At 35.3% G+C, this 27,136-nt stretch overlaps 1 protein-coding gene across 11 annotated transcripts in view; it reads left to right on the top strand.

Annotated features, from left to right (window-relative positions):
* KIAA0825 overlaps nt 1-27,136 on the top strand; it is a 399,794-nt gene that overhangs the window by 107,959 nt on the left and 264,699 nt on the right. For all 11 annotated transcript variants that reach the window (XR_014838284.1, XR_014838285.1, XR_014838282.1 and 8 more), the window contains 6 exons: nt 924-1,151; nt 2,796-3,061; nt 4,451-4,601; nt 9,007-9,197; nt 11,538-11,720; nt 21,439-21,549. Coding sequence is in view for 7 of the 11 variants with exons in the window: in XM_085014028.1 (XP_084870154.1) it covers nt 924-1,151; nt 2,796-3,061; nt 4,451-4,601; nt 9,007-9,197; nt 11,538-11,720; nt 21,439-21,549 (1,130 nt within the window). In the remaining 4 variants the exon portion in view is untranslated. The remainder of the gene's footprint in view (nt 1-923; nt 1,152-2,795; nt 3,062-4,450; nt 4,602-9,006; nt 9,198-11,537; nt 11,721-21,438; nt 21,550-27,136) is intronic.

The raw sequence follows: 27,136 nt of genomic DNA, 5'->3' as shown, positions 1-27,136 counted from the left end.
CTGAAGTTGGAGTAGGTGGGTTATTGCTATAAACAGGAAAAGTTTAGTCCTAAGCATAGATTCAGCCTACTATCCATAATGTTTTCTTCTTTTTTTAAAAATGATTTTTATTTTTTCCACCCATAAAATTTTTTAACCTTTAGAGAACATGAGAGGACATAAGGGAAATATACATTCACAAATATATTGCCACACGACCCAAAGACCAGAAGTAAAAAAGAAAACAAAACACACCAGCCTCCACCCCAGTCTCTGCCACTCCCCCCGCCCCCCCCGCCACGCAACAAAGCAGATCATTTTAAGTCCTCATTTTCTGGAGCAAAAGTAGTGCTGCTTACCACCTTGTGGATGGAGAAACTAAATTAAATTCTTAAGAAGTAGATATCTAGAAATATGCAGTTTCTGAGAAATTTATTTATAACAATTTTTCTGGCTTGTCTGGATTTCTGAGAGTGAAAAAGAAAGAAGAGATTGAATATTAAATGCTGTCTTATGTTGCAATACTTGTTAACAATAAACTATAAAAAAGACTATAAAAATCCAATTTAGACTTTATTAAATATATTGAATTTAAAGGTTGCTTTATGTGATAAATAGTGAGTGTAACTTTCAGCTCTCATAAAGATGGTTTTATTGAACTATATTTAAGAGATTACATTTTGAAAAAAAAGTTTTTGATTAAATCCACTGATGAATTAAAGTGAAATGTCAGTATATTACTCTGTGTAAAGAATGCACATGTTTTTGTATATTGCTTTATTCACTGGGTAATATTTTTAGGTTATAAGAATGGCTTTTACAGCTTATCAAAGAATACCTATATTCAACATGCTGAATGAAAGTAATACTTTTATATCTATAACAATAGAAACACTTGTTGTTGAGTTAAGAGTAATATAACTTCATATAAATTTATATTTCAGGCTACTTTATTAGATTTTGGCTGGAGAAATGCATTTAAAGAAGTGTCTCTTCCCATGGCACACTGTATAACAACAGCAATTGAAGATTTTTCCACAAAAATTCTCCAACAGGAACAGAAGGAAAGGTCTTCAGCTATGAGCTATGCTTTGAACCTTGTAAATGTCCAGCAAGTTTGGCAAGATAGCCACACGGTTTCTGAGGCAGACCAACCAAAGAAAATTGCCAAGGCAAGTATCAAATGAAATCCTTTCAAATTAGATTGGCATAATGAGATTTTTTTTAATATATAAAAAAATGAGTCACTGTAAAATGAACCAATAGAAAAATGGTGGAGTCGCTTGGCAAACACTTGGCATTTGACCCAATACCAGTTTTCTTCTCTTGATATCCATGGGCCGCTGTGCCAGCAAAAAGAACTTTAACCTATGGCCAACTTTCTGCCCCATGAATCTGATGCAACTAAAGAGGGGACCTCTGTGACTTCCCTGGGAAACTTCTTGTTTGGTTTATACCTTTGAATGATTCCAGGAGAAATTTAGGAAGTTGGAGGAGTCACTGGCTTTTATTGGTTTGGGCAACTTTTAAATCTTCGTATAAACCTTCATGAACATTCTGTTTTATTAGCATCGGTCTTTTTTTTTTTTTTTTTTTTTTTTTGATCCTTTTTTTAGTGCCACCCCACAGCATACAGAGAGTCCCAGGTGAGGGGTTGAATCAGAGCTGTAGCCACTGGCCTACACCACAGCCACAGCAATGTCAGATCCGAGCCACATCTGCGACCTACACCACAGCCCACGGCAACGCCAGATCCTTAACTCACTGAGCGAGGCCAGGGATGGAACCGCGTCATCTATCCTAGTCAGATTTGTTTCTGCTGAGCCATGACAGGAACCCCAGCATCAGTCTTAAATCCGTGTTTTGAGTGTCATGGAACATACTAGAAAATAGGAACTAATTATGGAAATATAGTTACTCAGTATTAAAAGCCGCAGTAGGTTCAGCAGCCTATGATTGAAATGTTTTTGAAATATTCTTAAATGACCTCCTTAATCTGCTTGCCACCACCCTGAGGCTCCAGAACATACCCAGGGAACCCTGTTGGCTGATCTGGAGCAGAGGTAAGTTGCACCTTTCTGTTCTTCCATCACACCTACTTTGTGGTTAAGGAGGAATCAATTGTTAATAACTAGTGAAAAGCTGAGCACATCACTTCTGAAAGTTGCTAACTCCTTACCAATAAGAAGATGCTATCTGAGATTGTTTCTGATGCTTTTAGGTTATATAAGTTTAACTGATATAACCTTATTTATATGTGGTGATTTATTAAAAAAAAAAAAACTTTTGGGAATTTCCTGGTGGCACAGTGTGTTAAGAATCCTGTGTTGTCACTGCTGTGGCTCAAGTCACTGCTGTGGTGCAGGTTCAATCTCTGGCCCAGGAACTTCCACATGCCGTGGCATGGCCAAAAATAAGAACTTTTATGAAAATGTAGCCAAAAAAAAAAAAAAAAAAAAAACCCTGGGAATAAATTACAAATAATGCAATCATGTTAATATCAAGGTACATATTTTTTGAGTTCTGTTAACTACGTGTGAAAGCATTGTCATGTATTTCATGAGTTTTTCATAATGTCTGTCTCGTGTAAGCATAAGATTTGAAGGTTATATAGAGAGAAGCATCATTTTGCTATTTCCTTATTTGACATAACACATTTAACTTTCTACAACTGGGAAATTGATTATTATAATGTTATGTCATTATGTTTATGTTTGATGCCAAATTAATTATTTTGGAATTTAGCTCCCCTATACATAAATTACACGGTGCTGTCAGAATACAAATAACTCAGTGCTACATTTATTTCTCCCTAGTTTTGTTTTGACATCATGGAAAAACTTGACACAATGCTTCCACTGGCTCTGGCATGCAGAGAAGATTCTTTTCAGGAAATTAGAGCAAACTTTGTGGATGCCTGTTGTAAAGTAGCAACAGCTGTTCTGGCGAGACTGCAAGAGAGAGGCAAAGAGGTTCCTTCCAAAGCACCCCTGCAAAACTTGCACACGCTGCTCTCCACGGCGGTATATGTCTTCCAGCATTTTATGCAATATGATAATTTGATGAAAGAAAATACTAAGAAGTGAGTGTTGTTGAAATTAAGTTGATGGCCATGCTTGAAGTAATATGTAATCTTTGGATAACACAGGAGTGGAATTTTGATAACAATATTTGAAAAGGAGAAAATAATAATTAACATGGTGGATTATTTTCACTTGTCTTGACTTGGAAATGTCAAAAAGGTGGAGCATGGGATGTATTAAACCAGATACATAGATAGTAAGAAAGATAGGTGTTCCTTCTGAAGGCCCACTCAGACAATCCATGCATTTCCCATTCTCTAATCTGAAGCAACTATTTACTGCATGTTGTTACATGGCCAAACAAACCCTTTCCATTCTGTAAGGCACATTGTACTGACTACACTGAAAATGAAAAATAAGCTTATTTTTGTCACACAAAACACTTAGTATGGAAAATTCCCCTTTTTGTTCCTAGGCCAACGCATGTTAGGAGTTGATATAGAGATGTATTTCAATCTATTCTATTGACCAATGTAAGTATACTTCAGAGCATCCATTTAATAATAAGTATCCTTCATATTTGCATCTGGCTGTCTTAGTTCTCATGTATTCTTAGTCCCAAAAGACCAAATGTTTTCCAGATAGAGAATAAAAATGACCAGGGGTATTATCATGTTATGTACCTGGCTCCTCTTGGACTCTCCAGAAGACAGCACAGCCCCTTGCACGGGGAACATGTAGACTTGGCAGTCCAGTGTGAGCCCAGGAATCCAGTCTATATTCCTTATTCAGCCTTTGTAGTCCCTTAGTAATGAAAGAAAACATGAAAGAATATACTATATATGAATAGCTATAGATAAAATAAATTTGGCTTGATGTAGAGTATAACTGTGATATTTCTTTAATTCTCTTAGTCAGATGTTGTAATTCATACTTGAATTTATAAACAAAATGTGCCTTTATTTCTGTAGAATATCGTAAAACAGCTTATGAGATAATTGACGTCTACAAAATTACAATTTTTAAAATAAAAGGAGTGTGTTTGTGGGATGTGTGATTGTTTTATAAAAGTTGGTTCTGACAAATGCATGTTGTTCTCTGTAATAACAATAACCTAATGCCTAAATAATGCACTGATGTCTAATAATAGGCTTACAAAGAATACTTTTATTTTTGAATGATGTATTGACAGTGCAGTTTGTTTCAAGTTGAAGTGCATATTTGTGGAACAGCAGATGTACGTTTTCAAAGGACTTACAAAACAAAGACCCGCTTTTTTTTTTTTTTTTCCTTTCTTTTTGGAAAGTGAATGTGGATGTAGACTTCAGCATTAGGAGGAAATGAATGATTGATATCTGATAATCAAAACCATTTGTAGTACTGGAGATTGTTACCTCCTACTGCCCAGGCCTTAAATCTCTGTCTCTTTGATCATTCCCTCTGAACAGACCCATATTCCTGGTGCCTGTCCAACGATATCAGGAATTCATCAACACTCTACAGTTTCAGGTTACGGACTACTGCGTCAGAGTTTGTGCTACAAGCATTTTACAGGATGCTGAGAGCCACCACTGGGATGACTACAAAGCTTTTTATGAGGTGTGAAGTTAAGTTTACTATCCCTCCTTTTTACACAAATATGTTTTACTGCCTACCTGCTTTCTGGCTAATTAGAAACATGAGCTTGGCATTACTAACGCACGAAGGCTGTTAGGATAATATTTTTAAAATATTGAATTTGTACTTAGAAAAACACTGTTTTTAAAAACCTGAAATAATTAGACATCAGAACTCTCCTTCTGCTTAAGAGTAAAAATAACTTAATTTGAACTACAGTGGTTCAGTGCTATAAAATAAGTTGGAATATAATGGGATACAATGAAAACCCAAAGAGAAAACAATGCCAAAATACTACAATCTTGTATTTTTTTCAAAAGGACCAGTAATAAGTATCCTTGCATTTTTTCCTGTTATGTATTTCCATCTGTGTTCGAGAAATATTTTATTAAGCAGCTTTATTCTTTAAATTTATTTTTTCTTTCTTATTGTATGTTCTTATGAGTGTGCTTTAAGACCCATCTGATCATTTATAGCTTACCTATTTTCATTTAGTCCATGTTTTGAAATCCCAAATTTCTACTGAATTAAAGCCTGATGATTCCCAGTATAATCAATTAAAATTATTCATCATTAGGCTTCATTAGCTATCCTTCCCCTGAATTCCATTGATTATACGTAAATCTCAATATTCGAAATCCCTTGATGTTGGTTTCAGGGCAGGGTGAAACATTTATAATATCTTAATCAAGGTAATCAAGGTTTTAAAAAAAATTTATCAGTCAAACCCAGCTTCACCAGCTTTTTCAGTTTACCCCTTCCTCCAAATTGAAGCTTATGCCTTTTGTTTTTCTTGATTATCCTGATAACTGTGGAGTACTGAGAAAAACAGAGTGGAGTTGTATTCAGTGAAGTCACTCTTGTCACCTTCCTGACACTGAGGGTTCCCATGGCTCCATTTATACCTGAGTTATTATCATAATAAATGTTGTCACAACAGAGAGGTGCAGCTTATCAGCTTTTTAAAAGGGCTTTTCACTTTTTCTAAGACCATTTCATCTCTCCTTCAGAGGCTCTTCCCAGACACTTTTTCTTTTTGCAAGAGCATCCATATAGGGTTTCCCAGCCTGACATACTTCAAACAGCAGTGAGCAGAATGAAAACGAGAAAGTGGTATGGTGCAGCTGGTAGCCTGAGATAAGAATAAAAGTATTGGTCTTCCCCTCTCCTGGCAGCATCACAGCTCCCTTATTTGCCTTGAGGTAAACAGAGATTCATTGAAAATTAATCCATCTCATGTTTCAAACTATTTCAATATGTCCATGTACTAATGGGCAATTTTATATGTTGCTTCCATTGAAGAACAGGTATCATCCCACTAAATGTCCAGCATAGGGGTATAATATTTTCCTTTTATGCAAATTGGGGGCTCAAAGAGTTGTACCATATAAATAATATGTATTGGGAACCTGTTATTGAAGTTACCAAGTATTAAAAAAAACAAATTACCATGTAACATGCAGCTCTTAGATCTTATGACAAGGCTTTAGCTTCCAAGACAGAAATAACGAGATAGCTACCCTGTGATTACATGGTACTGTAGCTTCCATATACTTACATGGTCAGTAGTTACAATTTAATTGCAGAGTTAGTGGTTGTTATTTATGCTCTGAAAAATAAAGTGATACTGCTTTTCTATTTACCAAAAATAAGAACCTTCTAAAAATAGCACGTGTTAAGTTGTTTTGACAACCAGAGTACCTGACATGGTTTTCTCCTGTTAAACTACACCCCTCCCTCGTCCTCTCCCCATTATTCCAACTGATTTGTGAAATAGGACGAGTATGTTTTTGGCAGGGCTGTTATGAGAGGAGAGGAGATGAAATCTGCCTCACTGGAGGAGAAGAGGAGGATAGTGATCTCAGGGGAATCTATTGCCATGTGCAGAATGTAGTAAAGAATTTACAAGATACAGAGCAATATTTGCTTGTGTTTTGTGATATCAAGTGAGCACTGGATACATTATTCCCATATTCTAAACTGTCAGGTTGAGAGACCCAAAGAGTTCAGTAACTCTCTGATGAGGTGCAGGTCAGATGGCACAGTGGGTATTCAAATTACATGTTTAAAATTAAGCTTTTAGTATAGTTGACATCTGCTCAATTTTAACAACTTGTGTTTTCCAATAGTCAAAGAATAAAGAATTGTCTGTTCAAAGATAATATTGAGTGGCTTATATAATAAACCCCAGCTGCTTGTTTCCTGGTATATAATCTAAATAAAAGCTCACATCTGTTTATATTATAGTGGGTCTACAAAAATAACAGATGTTTACAAGCAGAATACGTTTGAGATGACAACAAATAGGGAAACAGGTCAGAAAAATAAATGAATCACATTGAGTTTAATGAAAACCCTTGCATGCACTGAAGTCATACACATTTGGAAGAGAATTTTGAGAATGATGACCAGTTTGGAATGTTGTTAAGTGAACATGAATTTTATATTTCAAAAGTCTTAAACATTAGTATATTTTGCTTTTAAGGGAAGAAATCTGTGTGCCTAAAGTTTATTTCTCATTTATTGCTAAAAGGTAGCTCTTAAGGAAATTGGTTTTATATATATACATTTTTTTTAAAAATATCAGAAATCATGTTGTCCACATTATTATGAGCACCCACCCATCACCATGGAGAAAGTTAGTGTAAATCATTCATACCAATCATAGCATCAGCTGGGTCAATTTTGCTTTAATTAATGTAAGAAAATCAAGTTTTTCCTTGATTGAGGAACTTTTTAAAAGCATTCTTTATCTCATAACATACAATAAAGTATAAGAAACTATAATTTTTGCTTCTTCTGCATTAATTTTATTTATATTTTTCCTTTAACAGTTTTGATGGACATCTAGTTAGGAAGGCAACAGTGGTAAAAGCCTCCACCAATTTGAACTTTACTCTTTGACATTTGTACATCTTTACCCAAGTTTCCCACCCAAGGAGAATAATTCTATCACTTATAAACTCTATTTGGAAGCCGATAGATAATAACCATAAGTTATTATTGTTACAGTGACTACCAAAGATTTTGGTAATCAAAGAAATTAGCAGGAGAATAATGTGTAAAGGAGTTATCTACATAAGAAATTATAAGCTTGGAGTTCCTGCTGTGGTACGATGGGTTAAGAATCCTACTGCAGTGGCTCAGGTTGATGCAGAGTTGTGGGTTCAATCCCTGGCCTGTGCATGGCACAGTGAGTTAAGGGATCTGGTGATGTCACAGCTATGATGTAGGTCACAGAGGCAGCTTAGATTTGACCCCTGGCCCAGGAACTTCCATATGCTGCGGGTGTAGCCATTTAAAAAAAGAAAGAGAGAAACTATCAAATTCAGATATAAGAGAACAGTAGATTTTTTTTTAAGGTGACATTTATTTAAAAACTATAAGTAATGGACTAAGCTTATGTCCAAGAGTGTTACTTAGGTATAAAATGGAAAGATTTGCTCCTTTAACTTTTGATATATTACATAATTAGGATAGTTTGAAGAACGCATTCTACTCTTTCCATTTCAAGTAATCTTTTAATCTGGTCTGAAGAAAATGAGGTCAAATTGCTAGCATACCTCCCTGAGAGCATATTAGATAATTAATGGTTGTAATTCACTCGAGGCTACCTTCTCATTTCTGCTTGTTTCCCTTGGTCTGGGCCATTGTTGGGTCTCACTCTGTGGTCAGTTGGCACAGGGAAAAGAATGTGGCCCTTTAGAAGTATAAAATACTGTGAAAATACAAAGAAAAGATAACATTTGCCTAGGCTTTACAAAATCTTGCAAAATCAGACTATGACAGCATTTGTTTCTGGTATTATTTTTAAAACTCTGTGGAGGAAATAGCCTAATGCAATAATCTTCAGTAGATATCCACCCCCTTTGTTTTCCTGCTCATTGATAAGTATCTAGTATGTAAGTTTATTTTTACTCCTGTTATTTTATTGTAATGTGAAATCTACATTTATAAAATGATCTCAATGATGCTAATAATCCCAGAAAATATACATACTTAGACAATTTAATTGATTAAATTTTAATTTCAGACAAATCAGCCCACTCTCTTAAATCAGCGTCATAACTTGTTAAGCAGCTATAAAGATGATTACTTAAAAGTAAATGTTAAACTCTAGACTAGGGGAAGGTAAATCAAGGATGTGCTAGGTCAAATGCCTATGGTCAGGATTTGCACTAGAATATCTGGTCTCGTAATTGAAATAAAACATATGTTCCTTTGTCAATAAGGATGTTTTACATCTTGTCAAAAATCTTTCTTGATCATCTAGTGTGTCAAACTCTCCAGCTATTTCCTTTCAGCCTGAACTAATTAGGTTCATAAGAAGCAAACTGACATTTGGGGAGATGTGATTCTCTTGTTTAATGTGTGGTGGTTTTGCCAGGGGGAAAGATGCTCCTTCTCGCTCCAGATGTGGCATTATTTCTTCTGGGCTCTTCATCATGATCTCTGGACCATTCTGCCCCCTAAGTTAGCCCAGGAGATTTTAGCGGAAGTGCTGGAGAAATCTTTGGGTCTCCTGGCCTCCAGATATGCTCGGGCCCATCCCAGTTATAAGAGAACTCCACAAATAAGGTAATTGAAATTATGAAAACCATTGCTTTTCAGGAAAACTTTTTCATCACTTGTACAAAGCAGAATGTAATTCTGAATCTCATGACATAACTCCTTGTATATTTAACATTTCTAACATATGAAAGGAAATCATATTCAATTCTCCTGAGATAATTAAGTGGAAATGTGGAACTTGAATCAAAATAATTTTGCTCTTTTTTCTTCTTAAAATTGTATATAAAAAAAACCCTCTTGTTTCTAAAAAGTGAGTCAGGACGTATTAAAATCTACAACATAGATATCCAAAGGTTAATAAAAAAGATAGAGAAAATTAAGGTCCTGGAATAGAGGAGAAAGTAGCAGTGCTATGATAACAGTACTCTGACTTTAAGATGCCTTGTAACCAGGAGATTTTAGTTTAGCTTTTTTTCCTCCCAAGCCTTTAAATAGTGTAGGTAATCTTCATTAAGAAGGCTCTTTTGTTTAATTATTTTTTTCATAATATACTCGAATTATTTCTTTCGTCTTTCCCTTTATTTTTTTTTTCCATTTCTTTTCATTATGTATTAGCAAAAGCCAGTTCAACAAAATGAGAAATCACACAAAATGAGAAGCAGCAGTCACTGGGTCTTAAAGACTGAATTATAGTCCAATTCCATGGATTATCTAGGCAGTGAATATTACAAAAATGTGCTTACATGATGGCAATGGTCTATATGAAGTGAAAGCTTTTGTTTTCTAAATACTCTGACTAATGTGATTAAGACCTGTTTTTTAGATACAGTTTTCTTTTCTTTCTTTTTTTTTTTTTTTCCAGATATAAGTTAGAAAGAACCTAAAGACAGACTTAGAAGCGTTTTTTTTTTTTTAAGTAGGAATTATTCCCTGATCACATTCTTGTAAAGCATACTACATAGGAAGGGCACTTAGGTCCTGCCACAGTGTTCCATAAATGGGGTATTTTGCACAAGCTGTTTTGAATTACTGACCAAGCATTTTTTTTTTTGAACATTGAACTCTGAAGAATAGATGGAAAAATCCTTTTGAAAGCAAAGAACACCTTCATTCTTTTCCTCACTTTTGACTGAGGTGGCGCAGTCATTATGAGATGTTTATGAAATCAGATTTACTATAGCTCATGAAATAAGTAGACTTTCAGTTTCTGTTTTCTGGGTGATTACATAGAAATGCCATGCAAAGCTAGAATTATCTCTTCTCATTTTTATAAGTCAATTAAATAATATTTTTTTGAATGGTTAATTCTAAACCATCATTATGTGGAAGTCTGATTTCACATGCATGTATGTTTGTGTATGTGTATACATATATCTTGGATTTGCAGTTGTTTAATTAGCAATTAGAGTTAAGTGGATGCAAACTACAATTAAGCCTTCCTAAGGGTGCTTATTGATGCTTTTAGAATTCTGGTAGCTTCCAACTGTCATACAAGCAAAACCATATATATGGTTTACATATGATATGTGTTATATATTATTAATATATGTATAACTTGTATTATATGTAATAAATTTGAAGCCAAAATATCATTTTAAAAGATCTTCAAACTTACTCATTTATCACTTCACAATTCCCATTTTCTATTTATCAGCACTGAATTTAAAAGCAAAAAAAAAGAGAAAATAAACTGAGATCTGTACAATTTAGTCATATACCAAAATAATATTTAAACAGATCTTTAGATCTCTATTAAAACTCGGGAAATATAGAGACAAAGAAATGAGTTTATAAATAAGATAATATATTTTCCATAAACTTATTTAGTATTGGAAATTTCTAGAACTATAAGCTTTTCCATTTGAGATTCTGGTGTCATTGTTTCTTGTCTCCCACCTGCTGGGAGAACATGTTACCCAGTCTTGTGAGGTTTTTTTTGACTACTTGTACTTTGATGAGGAGAATTATTCAGCTATCAAATTTTCTTTTCTTTTGCTGAATTTAATTTCAAGGAAAGTCCCTTGAGCTTCTTGAACAGTATCTTGATAAGGCAAAATAAACTTTTTTTAAAGCATTCCTCAAACACTTAACTACTATAAATCCCACCATCCCTAAAGATAATAGTATTATGGTTAACATGGATAACTGTATTATGCCTAACATGGATAATAGTATTATGGCTAACATGGATAATGGCTAATATGGATAATAGTATTCCTGCTAACATTTGGAAACTCAAAAATTCCTTTGATGTTCTTATCTGTCTTTGATCTCTGAAGCTCTGCTATCTAACCCAATGTTTCTGTCCTTACATATGCCTCATAGAATAGATATGGATGATAGTGTACATACCAAGCAGGAAAACAATTTTGTTTAACGTGATTTTCTTCTTTTTCTTTCCAACAGACTTGATGTCACAACAATTTTAATATGTACTGAGAATATTTTATGGTCGGTTTGTCCATCTGTACAGAAGCTTTTGAATCCTCATGAGTATATAGATGATAAAATTTTTAAAATTCATACCCATTGTAATAATCTGTTTACAACACTGGTCATTGTGACTGCACCATTAACTGAATTATACCAGTAAGTATCAAATTATTTTATTTTTAGCTATTATGATATATAAAATAATGTGATTTGATGAAGTTATTTTCATACTACTTACCGAGTTGTGTGAAGTAGCAAGTAGAAATTTATAGAAGTGCATTTTTGGTATTGTGAATCAAGTCATTTTACAAAACTAACACTAAGCAACAGGGTTTTTTTCATTGTCATAACAATTTGACCCTAATGGTATGTTATACATCTACTGGTTGATCCTATTCAGTTGCTCAGGCTCCATTTCAATCAAGATCATTTCAGGCATCACTATTTGAGTTGTTTAAATGATCAAATTATATTATTGGTTTGGTTATTTCAGATTATATTACTGGATCGGTTGATTACTCTATGAAAAAATAAATCATGTCCAATGTCTTTATGCTTTTTAAAAAGTGTTTTAAATTTTATATAAAGTGATTTTCTCTAATAAAAAATATTTTAAAGGATTCTAAAATATTCTCAAATCTGGAAGAGACCTGATGATTCCATAGTTTCAGTTAATCTGCCATAGATTTGCATTTTTAGTAAGAGACTTTAGTGACTGAGCTAGTAATGGCAAGTGGAAATAGGAATACGTAATTATGTTTTTTAAATGTTGACATAGTTTACTTAGCTAAATAAATATTTAGGGAAATTAAAATTTTTGAATTTTCTGGTGTATATCATTCAAATTTATAATATTATAGAAGAGGTTAGAGTAAATCTTATAGTAAAAATTAATACAACTTTGTTTAAACCCTCTTCCAAAATAATCACTTTATCTTGAAGGGCTAAATATCGCATATTCTTAGTTTCTTGGATAGTAAAAATTATACATATTTCTTAGGAAAAATTAGGTTGATTTTCAGTGAATTTTAAGACTTTTGTGTTAGAAATTCTAAGAGTAATTAATAACTTTGATTTCAATTTCCCCATAATTTTCACCCATTCTGACTTTCAAGAAACCCATTGTTTACAGATTGTCTCTTGCGGCAACCTGACTTTTGAGAACTAATTTTAGACTGGAGAATTCTTTCCGAAAGGGAAAGAAATAGTGAGATAAATTGCCATAAATTGGGAATTATATACATAATGATGATGCATAATCATAAAAAGCTCAAGGTCTGAAGCCCACAATAAATCTCAGTAAACTAAACTGATTTACCATAGATGAAAAAATTACTATACTCCTAGTTCAGTGGGTCATTTCATCTAAGGGGAAGGCCCTGTGAAAATGAGGAACAAAGTTGACAAATTTCATGGATTGGTCATGGTGAGCAATATTGAATTTCATGGTTTGTCATAGATGAATAGAAAAATTTTAAGCCCCCAATGCATTTGTAAAACAAATAAATTATTATCAAAGATTGCATATTTTAATAATAGTAATGTAACAAACATTATTAACGTGTGGCCTTTTGATACATTTTTAAACAACTATGCAAGTATTCACATCTCTGTGATTTGTACATTAGATATTGTGCTATAACCTCATTCACAAATTTAAATTGCTAATTTCAACCAGGATTGCAAAAGAGTGTATGCCAAAGTGCTGCTCTGTTTTTTCTTAATAGAAAACGTAGATAGCTATATTGTTTTGAAACATGAACAAAAGTCTATATATACTTTAATTCTTTTTTGTAATTTCTCAGATTGTAAAAATTTTCACACATTTTATCCATTTGTATTGATATAAAATTTATGATTATTTTCCTAGAGTGTAAATCTCATCTTTAAAATACATTTTGCTTTGTACTGACAAAGGAAATATACAGGGCAGCCCGTTCCTCACCAAATAGGAAAAAAAAAGTGTGTTGCAAGAAATATATTGACTCACTTAGCTTCTTTTCACAGCCAGGATATGAAGTTGTCGTATTATTGGTATTTTAGAAAAAATATTGTATCTCTGTCTCACATTTAAAAATTAAACTGTGTGCTTTGAGGAACTGGTGAAAAGTAGCAATCAGATGTCGATAGCATTGAATTTTTATAAACCATATCTGAAATTTGTCAGTCTATGTGATATGCCTTTTTTGAAGGTGACTGCCTTTATTCCAAGTAGTTCTGACAGATAAACTGAATGTATTTTCCTTTCTGAGCTTAGCATAGGACCACTAAATCCCAGAACAGAAATAAGATTTTTAAATCTTTTCAGAAAGAATAAAACCTGTTTGCAAAAAAACGTGTGTTCTTTTTAAACTCTCCTTTGTAGATTTCTGTTAGAATGTTGTAAAAGGAGTACTTGAGATTTTTCCTCCAGGGAAAGAGACCTGCTGAAACATAAAATAGTCACTATGTATTTTCCAAAATGCTTATCACTTGTAGTTCTTTCATAAAGGCAGTTAAATTGCACATTCAGAAGCATACTCAATGCACGCTCACACACATACCCAGACAGTGGTTTCATGTATTGCATTTTGCTTGCATAGAATGTTAGTTTTAGTTTGTATATAGAAAATTAAAAACTAATTTTTGAAATTCTAGGTAAATGCAGTTTAGTTTCATTTCAACAATCATAGAGCTCCCCCTAAGCTCTATGATTAAGCACCGGATTAAACACATTGAATATATCAGGGAGCAAGATGAAATATTCACCCTCAAGTAATGTAGGAAAATCTGATAAAATTTTTAATGTTAGAATGAAATGTTATATATATTTCCAAAATGTTTTGATGTGTCATATAAAACCTCTTAAAAGTGGAAACTTTTTGAAAGTTGACTATCCCCAGTGTTGCCTCATTTAATAACAAGGAAGAATGAATTTCATTACAACTGCTAACATACCAGGCAAAAGCTGGAGTCATCAGAAATAGGCCAGAATGTTGATCGCTATGCTGAGGAGCAGCAGACCAACCTTTGAAGTTCACTTGGTATCATTCACATGGCTTTTGAATCACTAAATTCCAAGGAATTTCAATGCTTTTGTCTATAGTTCAGCTTCAAACTAGTGCTAGATGTTTGAAGGTTATGGTCCTTACCTGTTTGTTTCTCTTGTTTATCTGAAAGTACTTCACTGTCCCTTGCAAGACAGAACATGTTGGACTAAAACTTTACTTTTCATTTTTCAAGGATGTCTGCCACACTTGGAACAGGTAGTTTCTCAAAATGTTCAGCATAGGGTATGCTTATGTAAAATGTTGAACATATGGTCATATGACACAGTAATTTTACTCTTAGGTATGTACACAAAAGAAATGCAAACATATGTTGTGCGTAGATTTGTACACAGTGTTCATAGCAGCATTTTTCATAATAGCACGAAGTGAAAAGAACCCAAATGCCCATCAACTGGTGAATGGATAAACAAAATGTGGTGGATGCATACAGTAGAATATTATTCAGCCATAAAAAGAAATGGAGTCCTGATGGAAGCTGTAATAGGGATGGACCTTAAAACATTTATGCTAAGTGAAAAAAGACAGATGTAAGCTAGCACATATTGTATACTCAGTTTATTAGAAATTTCCAGAATAAGCTAATCCTTAGAGACAGAAAGTAGATTCTTGGTTGTCAGGGGCTGAGAGGAGGGGAGAATTTGTAGTGCCTACTAATGGGTCAGGGTTTCTTTTGAGGCTAATGAAAATGTTATAAAATTAGTAGTGAAAGTTACACAACTCTGTGACTACAGTAGAAATCACTTAGTTGTATACTTTAAATTAATAAATTTTGTCGTACGTGAATTATATATCTCAATAAAGCTGTTAAAAATGAATACGGGCTAGATAGAAATGGAAATAAAATGTGTAAATGTAAAAAAAATGTGTCTGGCAGTATGCAAATGTTTCAGGAAACAGAGTTAACTGTCTTAGACATTTTTTTTTTAGACTAAATGACTCCCTCTGTCCCCTTCTCTCAACATTATTTTTGAGTGAAATCTCTATTAAAAAGAAAAAAAAAAACAACAACAATAAACAAACCGAAAAACCAGAAATTGAAATCAAACAGCTCTGTATGGTTTTAGTAAGGTAAAACACTGGTAAGGGGCCATTGATTTGGATAAGGCCTGTGCCCTGAATCTCTGACTAGCTGGTTCCTGCCCTATACTCGGGAGTGAAATCTTGTTTTATCTCTTCACAATTTGTCCTGTTCTCAGTCTGCCCCTTGGCTATGTACCACCCAAGATTGCTTTTCACAGATGGCCCCTGAAATTCATCCTCTTTTCCACTGACAGGGCCTGACACTACCTTCTATTTATGGTTCTTTTTCGTTTTTTTTTTTTTTTTTAAAGCAGTGTTTACTGTAGACCATCCATAGGCTAAGCATTGTGCCCGTTCATTTTCTAACTTCAAATCATCATTTTCTAACCTTAAAGAGTTATTTTTGTCATGAGAAGCACAAGCCAGGGGCAGAGAAATGTGGGGAACCATATTGTACTCCAAGTATCCTCCCTCGATTTCTTTTACGTAATGACATTTACTTCTGGTCCCATCGGTAACGCTGCTTTATGAAAGAAAAGCAGTGGCTTAGAATTATGTTTAAAATGGTGCAGTAGATTGAATTTGATTATCTCTACATATTCATGGTTAGTTGTTTAAATTTTAGGACCATCAGAAAGACTCATATGTTTTTGGTTATCTCAAGTATTCAAATGTGGTCTCAGTAGTTGTTTCAATCTAATTCTCCTTCTGAAGCTGTGGTCTTCCCTTGCTATTTTTTAAATTTTATTTTTATTAGAGTATAGTTGATTTATAGTGTTGTATGAGCAACAGTGCTGTTTCTGCTGTACAGCATAGTGACCCAGTCATATATGTATGCACATATATTCTTTTTCTCATATTATCTTCCATCATGCTCTATCCAAGGGTTTGGATATAGTTCCCTGTGCTATACAGTAGGAACTCATTGCTTATCCATTCTAAATGTAATAGTTTCCATCTACTAACCCCAAATTCCCCCATCTATCCTACTTCCTCTTTCCTTCCCCTTGGCAACCACAAGTCTGTTATTAATTTATTAAGCACTTCCAATGGATTAGGCACCATGACAGGAAGACATCTGACCTGCCTTCTCTGCCCCTGTGGAACTTACATCCTTGGGCTGCCTTAATTCTACCCTAGAGATTTATTCCATCAGCATCATATTATGAGACATAGTTGTCCTGGGAGGGCAGCCAAAAGCAGGGTGACACAAGCAAAGCATAAAAGCCAGCTAACTCTTTTTAGCATATCGGTTTGTCTCACTCTTGATGTGCACTGAATTTTTTTCATTCTAACAGCATCTGGCTGCATAAGCCCAAGGACTCCATCAGTTTCGTTAATGAAAAAAGGAAGGCAGGCAACAGAATTGCAGATCAGGGAACCCAAGGAGACCGAATCTGGGGTCAAGTGGTGTGGTGGGATCAGCCTAGAGCCAGTAAGATGCAATGATAGAGATGGGGCATGATGTTGGACGAAAGGCAAAGACAAGAAATTTCTCCAAATTCATATTTTTCCCCTTAAGCAAATCTGTTTTTACAAGGCCATAATTTGGAAATGTGAGAAAATGTACTCTGCTTTAGCCTACAGACAGTTACTTATTTTTAAAGGACGATTCAGATTTGCTCCATCAAAATTCTTTTATGTCTTGTGGAAAACAAGGCATAATTCTGTGGCGCATACGGTTGTATTTTACTCTCCACTATGAATTATTTAGAGCATCCCCTCTTTAACTGTATACCAAAACATCATTAGAGGTTATCTAATAGATAGATCATCATTTCGTTCTCCCATTGAGGCTTGTGCGCCAATTTTCACCCTGTTATACTCTCCAGAATAATGAAACTAATTTGGGATCTTGCTGTGGAATTAAATGTTCATACAGATCCCACCCCCCTCTGAGACCATAAACATCTGCCTAACATTTATTATCGCCAAATAACCTTACTATTACCAGTACAATTGTCAGTGGAGGAGAAGAGTTTAGGGACTGGCAGAAATATTACGGGAAGTAGTATGTTACCAGTGGTTTGTAGTCTAAGAAATTTGGCACCAAATAACCATCCCATTATTATTAGACCCTCCATTATTTTTTCTAAATCTTGAGGATAAAACTTTACCTGGACAACTGTTTAGACTATTAGGACTTCCATGTCAGTTCTGAGGTACTTGTAGACCTTCTTGAGACGTATTTGCCACTGTTATCATACAGATAGTTACCTTACATTTGTTAGGCCCTTGTCACGTAGAAGGCACTCATACAAGGCACTTTGCTAAGGGCTTTAGATGTGTTATCTCAATGGTCACACTGACCTTGGAAGGTGATTAGCATTTTCTCATTTTGCAAATGGGAAAACTAAAGCAAAATTAATTGCCAAACAACACTACACATCTAATAAAAAACCCGCCCAAGATACAAGTCTAGGCTGTCTGGCTCCAGAGCTCTTGCACATACCCATGCAGGTGCATTTATGATCTTCAGCAAACCTCCCCTCGGATATGGAGCAGACAGCAGAAAGTGAATGTAAAAAGATCAGAGGTAGGAGTTCCCGTTGTGGCGCAGTGGTTAACAAATCTGACTAGGAACCATGAGGTTGTAGGTTCGGTTCCTGCCCTTGCTCAGTGGGTTAACGATCCGGCGTTGCCGTGAGCTGTGGTGTAGGTTGCAGATGCGGCTTGGATCCCGTGTTGCTGTGGCTCTGGCATAGGCCAGCGGCTACAGCTCCGATTAGACCCCTAGCCTGGGAACCTCCATATGCCATGGGAGCGGCCCAAAGAAATAGCAAAAAGACAAAAAAAAAAAAAAAAAAAAAAAAAGTCAGAGGTAGAGTCAAGTCCTAAGAAGAAGCAAAGCCAAATAAGGGCATAGAGATGGCTTGGGTGGTGAGAAGGAACATACTTTAGACAGTAAGGTCAGGGGACACTTATTGGATAAGCTTTTCAGGTAGAGCAATCTGTGGAGCTGGTTGATCACGACAGAGAGGGCATTCTAGGTAACGTATTCCTTTTGGAGAAATGAGGTGCCCCCCCACTTCCTCCACAAATAACTGAACAAATGGGGCTTTATGCAAGGGGCTCAAAGAGGTAGGTGGAGAAGCAGGCAGAGGCTACGATAGCATAGCCTCTAGTCCCTCCTGCTATCTCATCAAGTCCATTTCTTGTCCCATCCTTCCTCCCAATCTGACCCTTCCCTTGAGACTGCCTTTCTTTCCAGACCCTTACTGTACCTCCTCTCACATTCTACCAGCACCCTCTTCCTAGCTCACTTGCTACTACTTGTCTTTCCTCTGCACCCTCACTTTCTCGTTGCAGTCTCTATTCAGACTCTGGAACACTGTTGACAAAAATCACACAGCTGTCCTTTTGTACATTCTGGCAGTCCTACCCCCTGTCTTATCTCTGGGTAGCTCCCTCTTGTCCCCTTGCCCACTTAGGACAAAGCTTCCGCCTTGCTCCATTCCACTATTTGCTAGAATATGGCCCTCCCCTTTACTTCTCTGAAAAACCCAGACCATCAGGAACGTACTTCAACTTCTCTAACTTTATAAATATCTTGATTCTGCCTCACCTCTATACATCCTTTGATTGGTGATTGGTGTGTCTCTTTTCCCAACCAAAGCAAATCTTTCTGCCTAAGCTTTTGATCACATTTACCTTCTACACCATGGCCTTAATCTTTTAAATATTCCTTTTATCTTTAAATTCTTCCCCCTAAGACTCTCTTGTGTTAAAAAATATTCCTTCTTTACTATTGTACTTTCCTTCTAAAGCATAGTTTGTACTCATTGTCTCCACTTTGACACCTACCATTCACTCAGTGTACTGCAACTGCCCTCATCATGCAAAACAAACAACAGGTTATTAATGCTAACTCCAATTTTTGTCCCTCCATTCACTTACCCTCACTGCAGCTTTTGAAGCTTGGCCATTTCTCTGCCCTTAAGCTTTCCTAAAATCATTTTCTCTTGGCTCTTGGCCTACTTTTCTGATGATTCCTTCCTAGTTTCATTTGAGTGCTTCTTTTTCTCATCTCATTCTTTAAATGTTGGTGTCTTCCAGAGTTGTGTTCTTGTCCATCTTTTCATCTTACGCTCTTTCTTTGGGTGAATTCATCCACTCCTATGGTTTCCCCATTATGTTAATGACTTCCATATTAATGTCTTCAATCCAAATGTCTCTTGTATGTGCTAGATCTTAAGTAAATCCAAGTTCCTACTGGATGTCTCTCTTTGAATGTACTTCCAATGTTTGCAGTTTTCTCAGAATATCTAAAACTAAGTAAAATGCCTGTGAATCATCCAGACTTCTCCTTTTTTTCTTAACCCTCTGTCTACTACCTTCTCCCTCATGCTATCTCCAATACCACATCATTAAGGAATGAATATTGTTAATTCTATTATTAAAAAGAATTTTTTTAAACATTTGTTTCCTAGACACTATCTCCTCTGCCTATGACTTTGATTCAGGACTTTGTCTTCTTCTGCCTGGTCTATTGAAACATCATCTTCATGATCTCCCTTCCTCCAGCCCTAACCTTCTCCAATCAGCTATTCTCACTAGTGCACAAGTAATTTTTCTAAAATTTAAAATAGCTGATAAAACTCCTGTGCTATAAACTCCTCAGATTCCTCATTGCTAATACAAAGTCCAGACTCCTTAGAAAAGCATGTCTTGGTGCCTTGACCTAACTTGTGCATGCTTCTCTAGTTCACACAGTGGAAGATATGGAATGGGAATAGAACAGCCTCATTTTGAACCCTATTTAAGGAATTTTGTTCTATCTGAATTTAGTGAGGGGGAAAAAAAGGCTTTCAAAGAGGAGATGGTATATTAAAAGTCTAAAAATGTCACAGTACATTAAATTAGAAGGTGTTATACTTGGCAAGACAAACAGTGGAGAGGCAGGTCAAATTTGGAAATGTAAGGGTACAAGAAACAGGATATAGGCTGAAAAGACAGGAGTGGATTTTCAAAGTAGAATTCCATTCTACATATTATTTAAAAGATGCCAACTTTCCTATAGTATGTATAAAGAGAGATAGCACTGCTTTAAACAATTCCATTTCCAAAATGTTCCCAGTTGTCACTCTTAACTCTATGTAGGCAAATATAGTCCTTTGTTATTATAAAATTTTTATTAGCCACGCTCTCTAATAAAGATTTTATGTAACGAATCATTTCTTATTAACTCAAGATTTATTGTTGAATTTTGTGCCAACCTAGAAAAATGCTACAGTTACTTCTCCAAGGATAGTTATAGACCAGATATTCTGGCCAAATGTTCTAATTTTGAAATCACAGGTGTATATTTTACAGTTAAATTCTTCTTTACCCACCTTCTGTAGGCACTTAGAAGCATGCAAAATTAATGATAAATTCTCATTAATTGTTTATATTTATAAGTCACTTTAAAGAGGTACCTTTATGCTAAGCATTTTTACTTTAATGAAGCAAAAATGACAAAATATTGACATTTGTTGGATCCAGGTTGAGGGAGTTAGATATAAGTGGAATTCATTTTATTATTCTTCATACATTTATTTTTAACAAAGTTTATAGTGGGAGTTTATTAAAAAGTTAAATGATAATGGTATTGTCGTACCCTCCTAAGTGTAATGATTGTTAAGTAGAGGCCTCTGAATCACTTATTAACATAAATCCCAAGTGGATTAAGTGGGTGCATTGTCTATCCTGGCACAATACCACTTCCTGTAAAGTCAGTAACTTTGAATACTAAGAAGTTTTGGTGGTCATCATAATCATAATATTTCCTGTATATTCTGAGATAATTATTTTTATTTTCCTAGGACTTTTCAGCATGGCCTGGATGATTCTGCTTCAGATTCCTTAAAACCATCTTTCAAGCAACCATTCCATTGGCTTTCTTGCATATCACATTTCTACCCTTCTTTACTCAGGTGAGAACCTCTAGAAACTATACTAGTGATAATTCCATGATTCTTCTGACGTTTGATAGAAATTTTTATCCGTGGAGGTAAATGCATCTTACAAAAAGAACTCAAAACTTTTTAGACTACACAGATAAGTCAAGAGTGTATCTCTCTTTTTTAGCTCAAGAGTTCAAGATACAAGCCTCATAATCATTACAGTAACATAGCTTTACTAAAGTAATGGAAAAATGTGAATTTTTGGAATTTAGGTCTATTTTAGCTAATTGCCTTGCCATTTAAAATTCATCCTTCTTGATCTATGACTGGGGATTTGACAGTTCTCCAACTAATTCTTTTTTCAAAAGAAAAAAAGTCATATTGGATAATTCATGTAACTAACTCAGAGCCTGAAAAAAGAGCTGAGAGAGAAGTAACTTTAAAAATTAGGAATAGGATCTTTCACTTTTAGTATTTAATTAACAGCATTTAAACATGAAAAAAAAATCATTCAAAGCGTAAAACTAAATCATGTCACATTTCTACCCATCAGAGTAATCTGATGATATTTTGTGATGTTACATGGAAGGTCAGTTTGATTTTTTGCTGAATATATCACTGGAAAGTACCTTTCCTTGTATATGTGGATAAATATATCGTGTAGAGCTGAAGGAGATATTATTAATCCCTGTATTAATTCTTGATTCACCTTGGAAATACACTTTTGGTGATTTCACCATCTAAATTGGCTGACTGTATCTCTCTCTTGAGGAACTAAGAGTCCTACCTCTGAAAAGAGGGAGTGAAATCCTCATTAAGAAATTTCTATAAACACAACAGACATATGCTGTTTACCTATCATGTGCCTGTCCCCCCATTTGTAATGGGGAATCCAAGATCAATGAGACATTTACCCTCCTACCTTCAAGGACTTCAGTGTATTGTTACTTTCTCTACATATAAAACATTTTCATTTCTGAATAATTCCTTGATTGATTCTTAGAAATGAAATACCTTCCATACTCTGTCATCTCAATACATTTCAGTTTGCACGTAAATATACTCTTATGTCATTATGTATTAAATAGCTGACTTTAATATTCATTCTTGCAAAAATAATAAATAACTGGATCTTTTATAGTGAGAGTTAAGCAAACAACCTGTGTCATGTTGATGAGTTCTCAAACTTCCAAACCTATTTGTTCTCCATGTTATTATCACATTTGCTTTAATTTATTGTTATTACCTGCTTTTTATCTTAATCTGTAACCATTGGAGTTACCCCCTTTAAGCATAACTCTGTAAAACTTCCATCTCCAGGCTTGCTCTGTTCAGCCCAGGTAGGGGCCTGGGAAGTCAGAGTGTAAATGGGTTTATCTTCCAAATAACTTATATTTAACTTATTTCTCCTTTCTATACCTAAAGCAAGTGTAAATGTAATATGGCTTTTCTTTCTTTCTGCTTGATTGTGGCAATCAGTCTTTACTATTATCCCAACACAAAGATTAGAACATAGCAGTAACTACTCAGTCACCCCATAGTGGAAATGCAATGTGATACAAGTTTTCTGGAGGGAAGTTTAGTAAACTGTATCAAAAACCTTAAAAATATTTATACCTCTTTATCCAGTAATTCCATTTTTAGGAATCGGTTATAAGGAATTATGCAAAGCTGTCCAGAAAGTTTTATATGTTGGATTTCCCGCTGTGGCTCAGTGGTTAATGAACCCAACTAGTATCCAAGAGGATGCAGGTTCAATCTCTGGTCTTGCTAAGTGAGTTAGGGATCCAGCGTTGCCATGAGCTGTGGTGTAGTTTGCAGATGTGGTTTGCATCCATCATTGCTGTAGCTATGGTGTAGGCTGGCAGCTGCAGGTCCAATTCGACCCCTAGCCTGGGAATTTCCATAAGCTGTGGGTGTGGCCCTAAAAAAAACAAAAGACCAAAAAAAAAAAAAAAAGAAGAAGAAGAAAGGTTTGTAGGCAATGTTATTCATCTAAGCATTATTTGTAAAAGGAAAAAAAAATGGAAATAAATTATCTCACAGTATGAAATTAGACAAATCATTTGTGCATTAGCCATTCAATAGACTTCTGTAGAGACATTAAAAAGGTTAATTTTGAAAAATATTAAATGCCAAATAGTTGTGATTTATAGTTAAGGGAAAACTCCAGGTTAGTAATTATGACATCACTAAAGCCAGCCCAGTTTTCAGGGTGATAACTGTGAACCCGACCTGCTGAGCGCTTCATGTACCTTATCTCCTTTAAACCTCACACCGATCTTTCATTGAGAGTAAAGTGATGTGAAGGCAGCAACTTTCCAGAAGAGAACAAAGTTGGGAGGCCGACTCTGAACCTAGGCTTGTCTGCTTCCAAAACTCAAGATCCTGACAACCGCACCTTCATCTTTCAAAGGGAGAGCAGTGCAGGGTGATGTCAACAGGTCTGCCAAAAAATCTAAGACTGTCAGTTATTCATTTCTTATGTCAGTTTTTCACTCTTTTCACGGTTCACCTTGTGGGAGCTCTGATGTACTAGTGTATAATGTTTATCTCCAAAGGAGGGTTCTAGTATGCAGTTTCCCCAGACTTGAAGGACATGGGAGCCCCTGTTTTCCCAGGGGATAAACAGTTATTGGGAGATGGGACACAGTTGAGAAGTGTTGAACTATGCCATACTACTCTACACATAGCATTAAAAAAGCATGTATAGGAGTTCCCGTCATGGCTCAGCAGAAACTAATCTAACATCCATGAGGACGCAGGTCCAATCCCTGGCCCCACTAAGTGGGTTAAGGATCTGGCATTGCCATGAGCTGTGGTGTAGGTTGCAGACGCAGCTCGGATCTGGCATTGCTATGGCTCTGGTGTAGGCTGGCGGCTACAGCTCTGATTGGACCCCTAGCCTGGGAACTTCCATATGCTGCGGGTATAGCCCTAAAAAGACAAAAAAAAAAAAAAAAAAAAAGAAAGAAAGGAAAAAAAAGTACGTATAGAAAAACAAATAAAAGATATAAACTCTATACTAGAGAGCTTATAGTTTACCTATTTGTATGGTAGGGTTGTAAGCAATTTTAATTTTTATCTGTGTATTTCCCTATAATGAAAGCAGCTTAAAAAATTAAGGAAAAATAAATCTCATTTTTATTGCTCTTTTATTCATGTGTAGTACCCTCTAACCTCTAAAGAGATTGTTTCTAGCTCAATCACTTACCTTTACTCCAGCACTCTATGTCCAGGTGCTCTTATTTCTTGAACAACCTGCTGTATTACTGTAACCCCAGCATGATGTCCTCAATAGATCCTTCCTTTCACTCTCCCATGTCCTCCATGCATGGTGTCTTTTCTAGAAGGAGCACATCATTCTTAAGCATTCCCAGGGTAGAATCTTGATTAAGGTTTCCATGATGAGCTGCTTTTTGCCTGTTCCTAGTGGATTGTCATTTTCACTTGGTTCTTCCTCCACACTTCTCTTAGAACCAGTCTTTTTCTCCAACCCATTACAACAGCATTGGTTGGTTTTACTATCATCTACTACGTTTTCATTATATCATTCTACTGCTCAAGAACTCATAGTAGCTTCTGCCTCACCCACACTGCCTGGCTTGTTTCCTGGAATACCCAGCAGTCCTCTCTGCTCCCACTGTGACTTTCCTCTTTTCTTTAAGACACAATTGTTCTATATTTTAACTTTTATTTAGTGCTTATTTTCATCTTTGGGCCTTTATTTAGGTAGTTACCTCTTCTAAAATAAAAGCCTGTGGTTCTCTCTTCCGCCTTTTTAAATTCTCCACCCAAGTACAGTATGAGCCCCACTCCTCTGACTTTCTGACACATATTTTCTAACAGTTCCATATAATCTGCTTAGAAAGACATGATCCAAGTTATTTATGACCCAACATGTTCAGAGCAGTGGTACAGTCAGAGGAGCCCAGTATAGCAATAAAAGTAATTTCAGAATAACTCAGGTTATTGATTTGCATTTTTCAAGCATCTCAATGGGAATTCCTAGACCACCATCATGTAACCTTAAAAATCTTCAGCTTTTCCTCCATTTCCTCACATATATCACCTTTTCTGTGTGTTTTTCACACCAAAATTATCCTCCAAAATGCCATTCCTTATCTTAGCAACTAAAACGAACTGTTCAGGGAAATACACATGGGTTGGAAGATGACAAACTAAAAATATATTATGCTTTTTTTTTTTTTGAAAAGGTAAGACTGAGACTAAAATATTTAATATCATGATGTATCAGTAATTAAATCACCTATTTACTTATTTATTTACATCTGTGCATTGTTTCAGAAAGATTTAAATTGGCTTTTAACAGTACTAAATGCATTAAGATAATGAATTAAAAGTAGGTGAGAAGAAAGAACAAGGAAGACATGAAATTAAGATTTCAGAGTTAGGAGTTCTCATCATGGCTCAGCGGTTAGTAACCTGATTAGCATCCGTGAGGACAAGGGTTCAACCCCTGGCCTTGCTCAGTAGGTTAAGGATCCGGTATTTCCATGAGCTGTGGTGTAGGTCACAGATGTGGCTCTGGTTAGACCGCTAGCCTGGGAACCTCCATACGCCATGGGTGCAGTTCCAAAAAGACAAAAAAAAAAAAAAAAAAAAAAAAAAAAAAGATTTAAGAGTTACAAATGCATAAATAATTGTATGGACAATAGATTTGTCTCTCAGATTACTAGAGGAAAGACTATGTAGTATATAAACTGGTAAAAATAGATTTTTTTATATTCTTCTGTAGAACCCCTGGAGTTGAGTTTAGAAGAGTTTGCTTTAGGGAAAATATATGTATTTGCAAATACATATAAAACGTACTTTATTTATTATCCCTAGCAGTGGTATAGGCTAACATTTGTGCACTGATTTAGAAAGGGTAAGCAGTTTCATACTAGATTAAACTAAGGCATGTGGAGAGTGTCTTAATATCAAGGTGAATACTATGAGAACATACTGTGCTTTCATACAAACGTTCAAAAAAGAATAACTATCTTAGTCAATTATGCTTTTTAAAAAAGTTATCTTCCCAACTTTCATCATCTTGTGGTTGTTTAAACATTTCCCAATACTTTTCAGGTCATTTTTAGCTAAGTAGGTCATAACCGCACACAGAATCCAAGTAGCATAATCAATGTGAGTAAACAGTCCATTCATTTTACACTGCTCATTTTCTTTTATGATGACAACATGATGTTTTGATTCATGGCCAGTCCATTCTGAGCTGTAGATATTTCTTTCTGCTATGCTTTTGTTTCTATTATGGTTTTACTCAATGTAATCCTGTTTTGGATTTATATGCTTTCTCCCCCCCCCCCCCCCCAGTATATTACGCTACCTTTGGCTTCATTATGTTGTGTGCTATGTGGGTCTTTGCTTTAATCCTCTTTACCAAGATATGTTCACTCTTTTTCTCAACAAATGCATGTAAAATTTTTTCTGCAAGTAAGGCATGTATTAGGTGCTAATGGCAAAGAAAGAGGTAGGCAGTGTAATTTCTCTGTCTCCTTTGCAGGTTCATCTACTTTGACCTGGCTGTTAAATATTGAATGTGTTTCGCATTCTGTCATAGAACTTTTTCCTGGTTAAGTCACTCATGCCTATG

This window comes from Sus scrofa, chromosome 2 (assembly GCF_054392235.1).
Source record: "Sus scrofa isolate SSC_HxYL_T2T_F1_AM1 chromosome 2, Sscrofa_HxYL_maternal_Yorkshire_Landrace_v2.0, whole genome shotgun sequence".
Classification (NCBI taxonomy): Eukaryota; Metazoa; Chordata; class Mammalia; order Artiodactyla; family Suidae; genus Sus; species Sus scrofa.
This window is presented reverse-complemented; position numbering and strand designations above follow the sequence as displayed.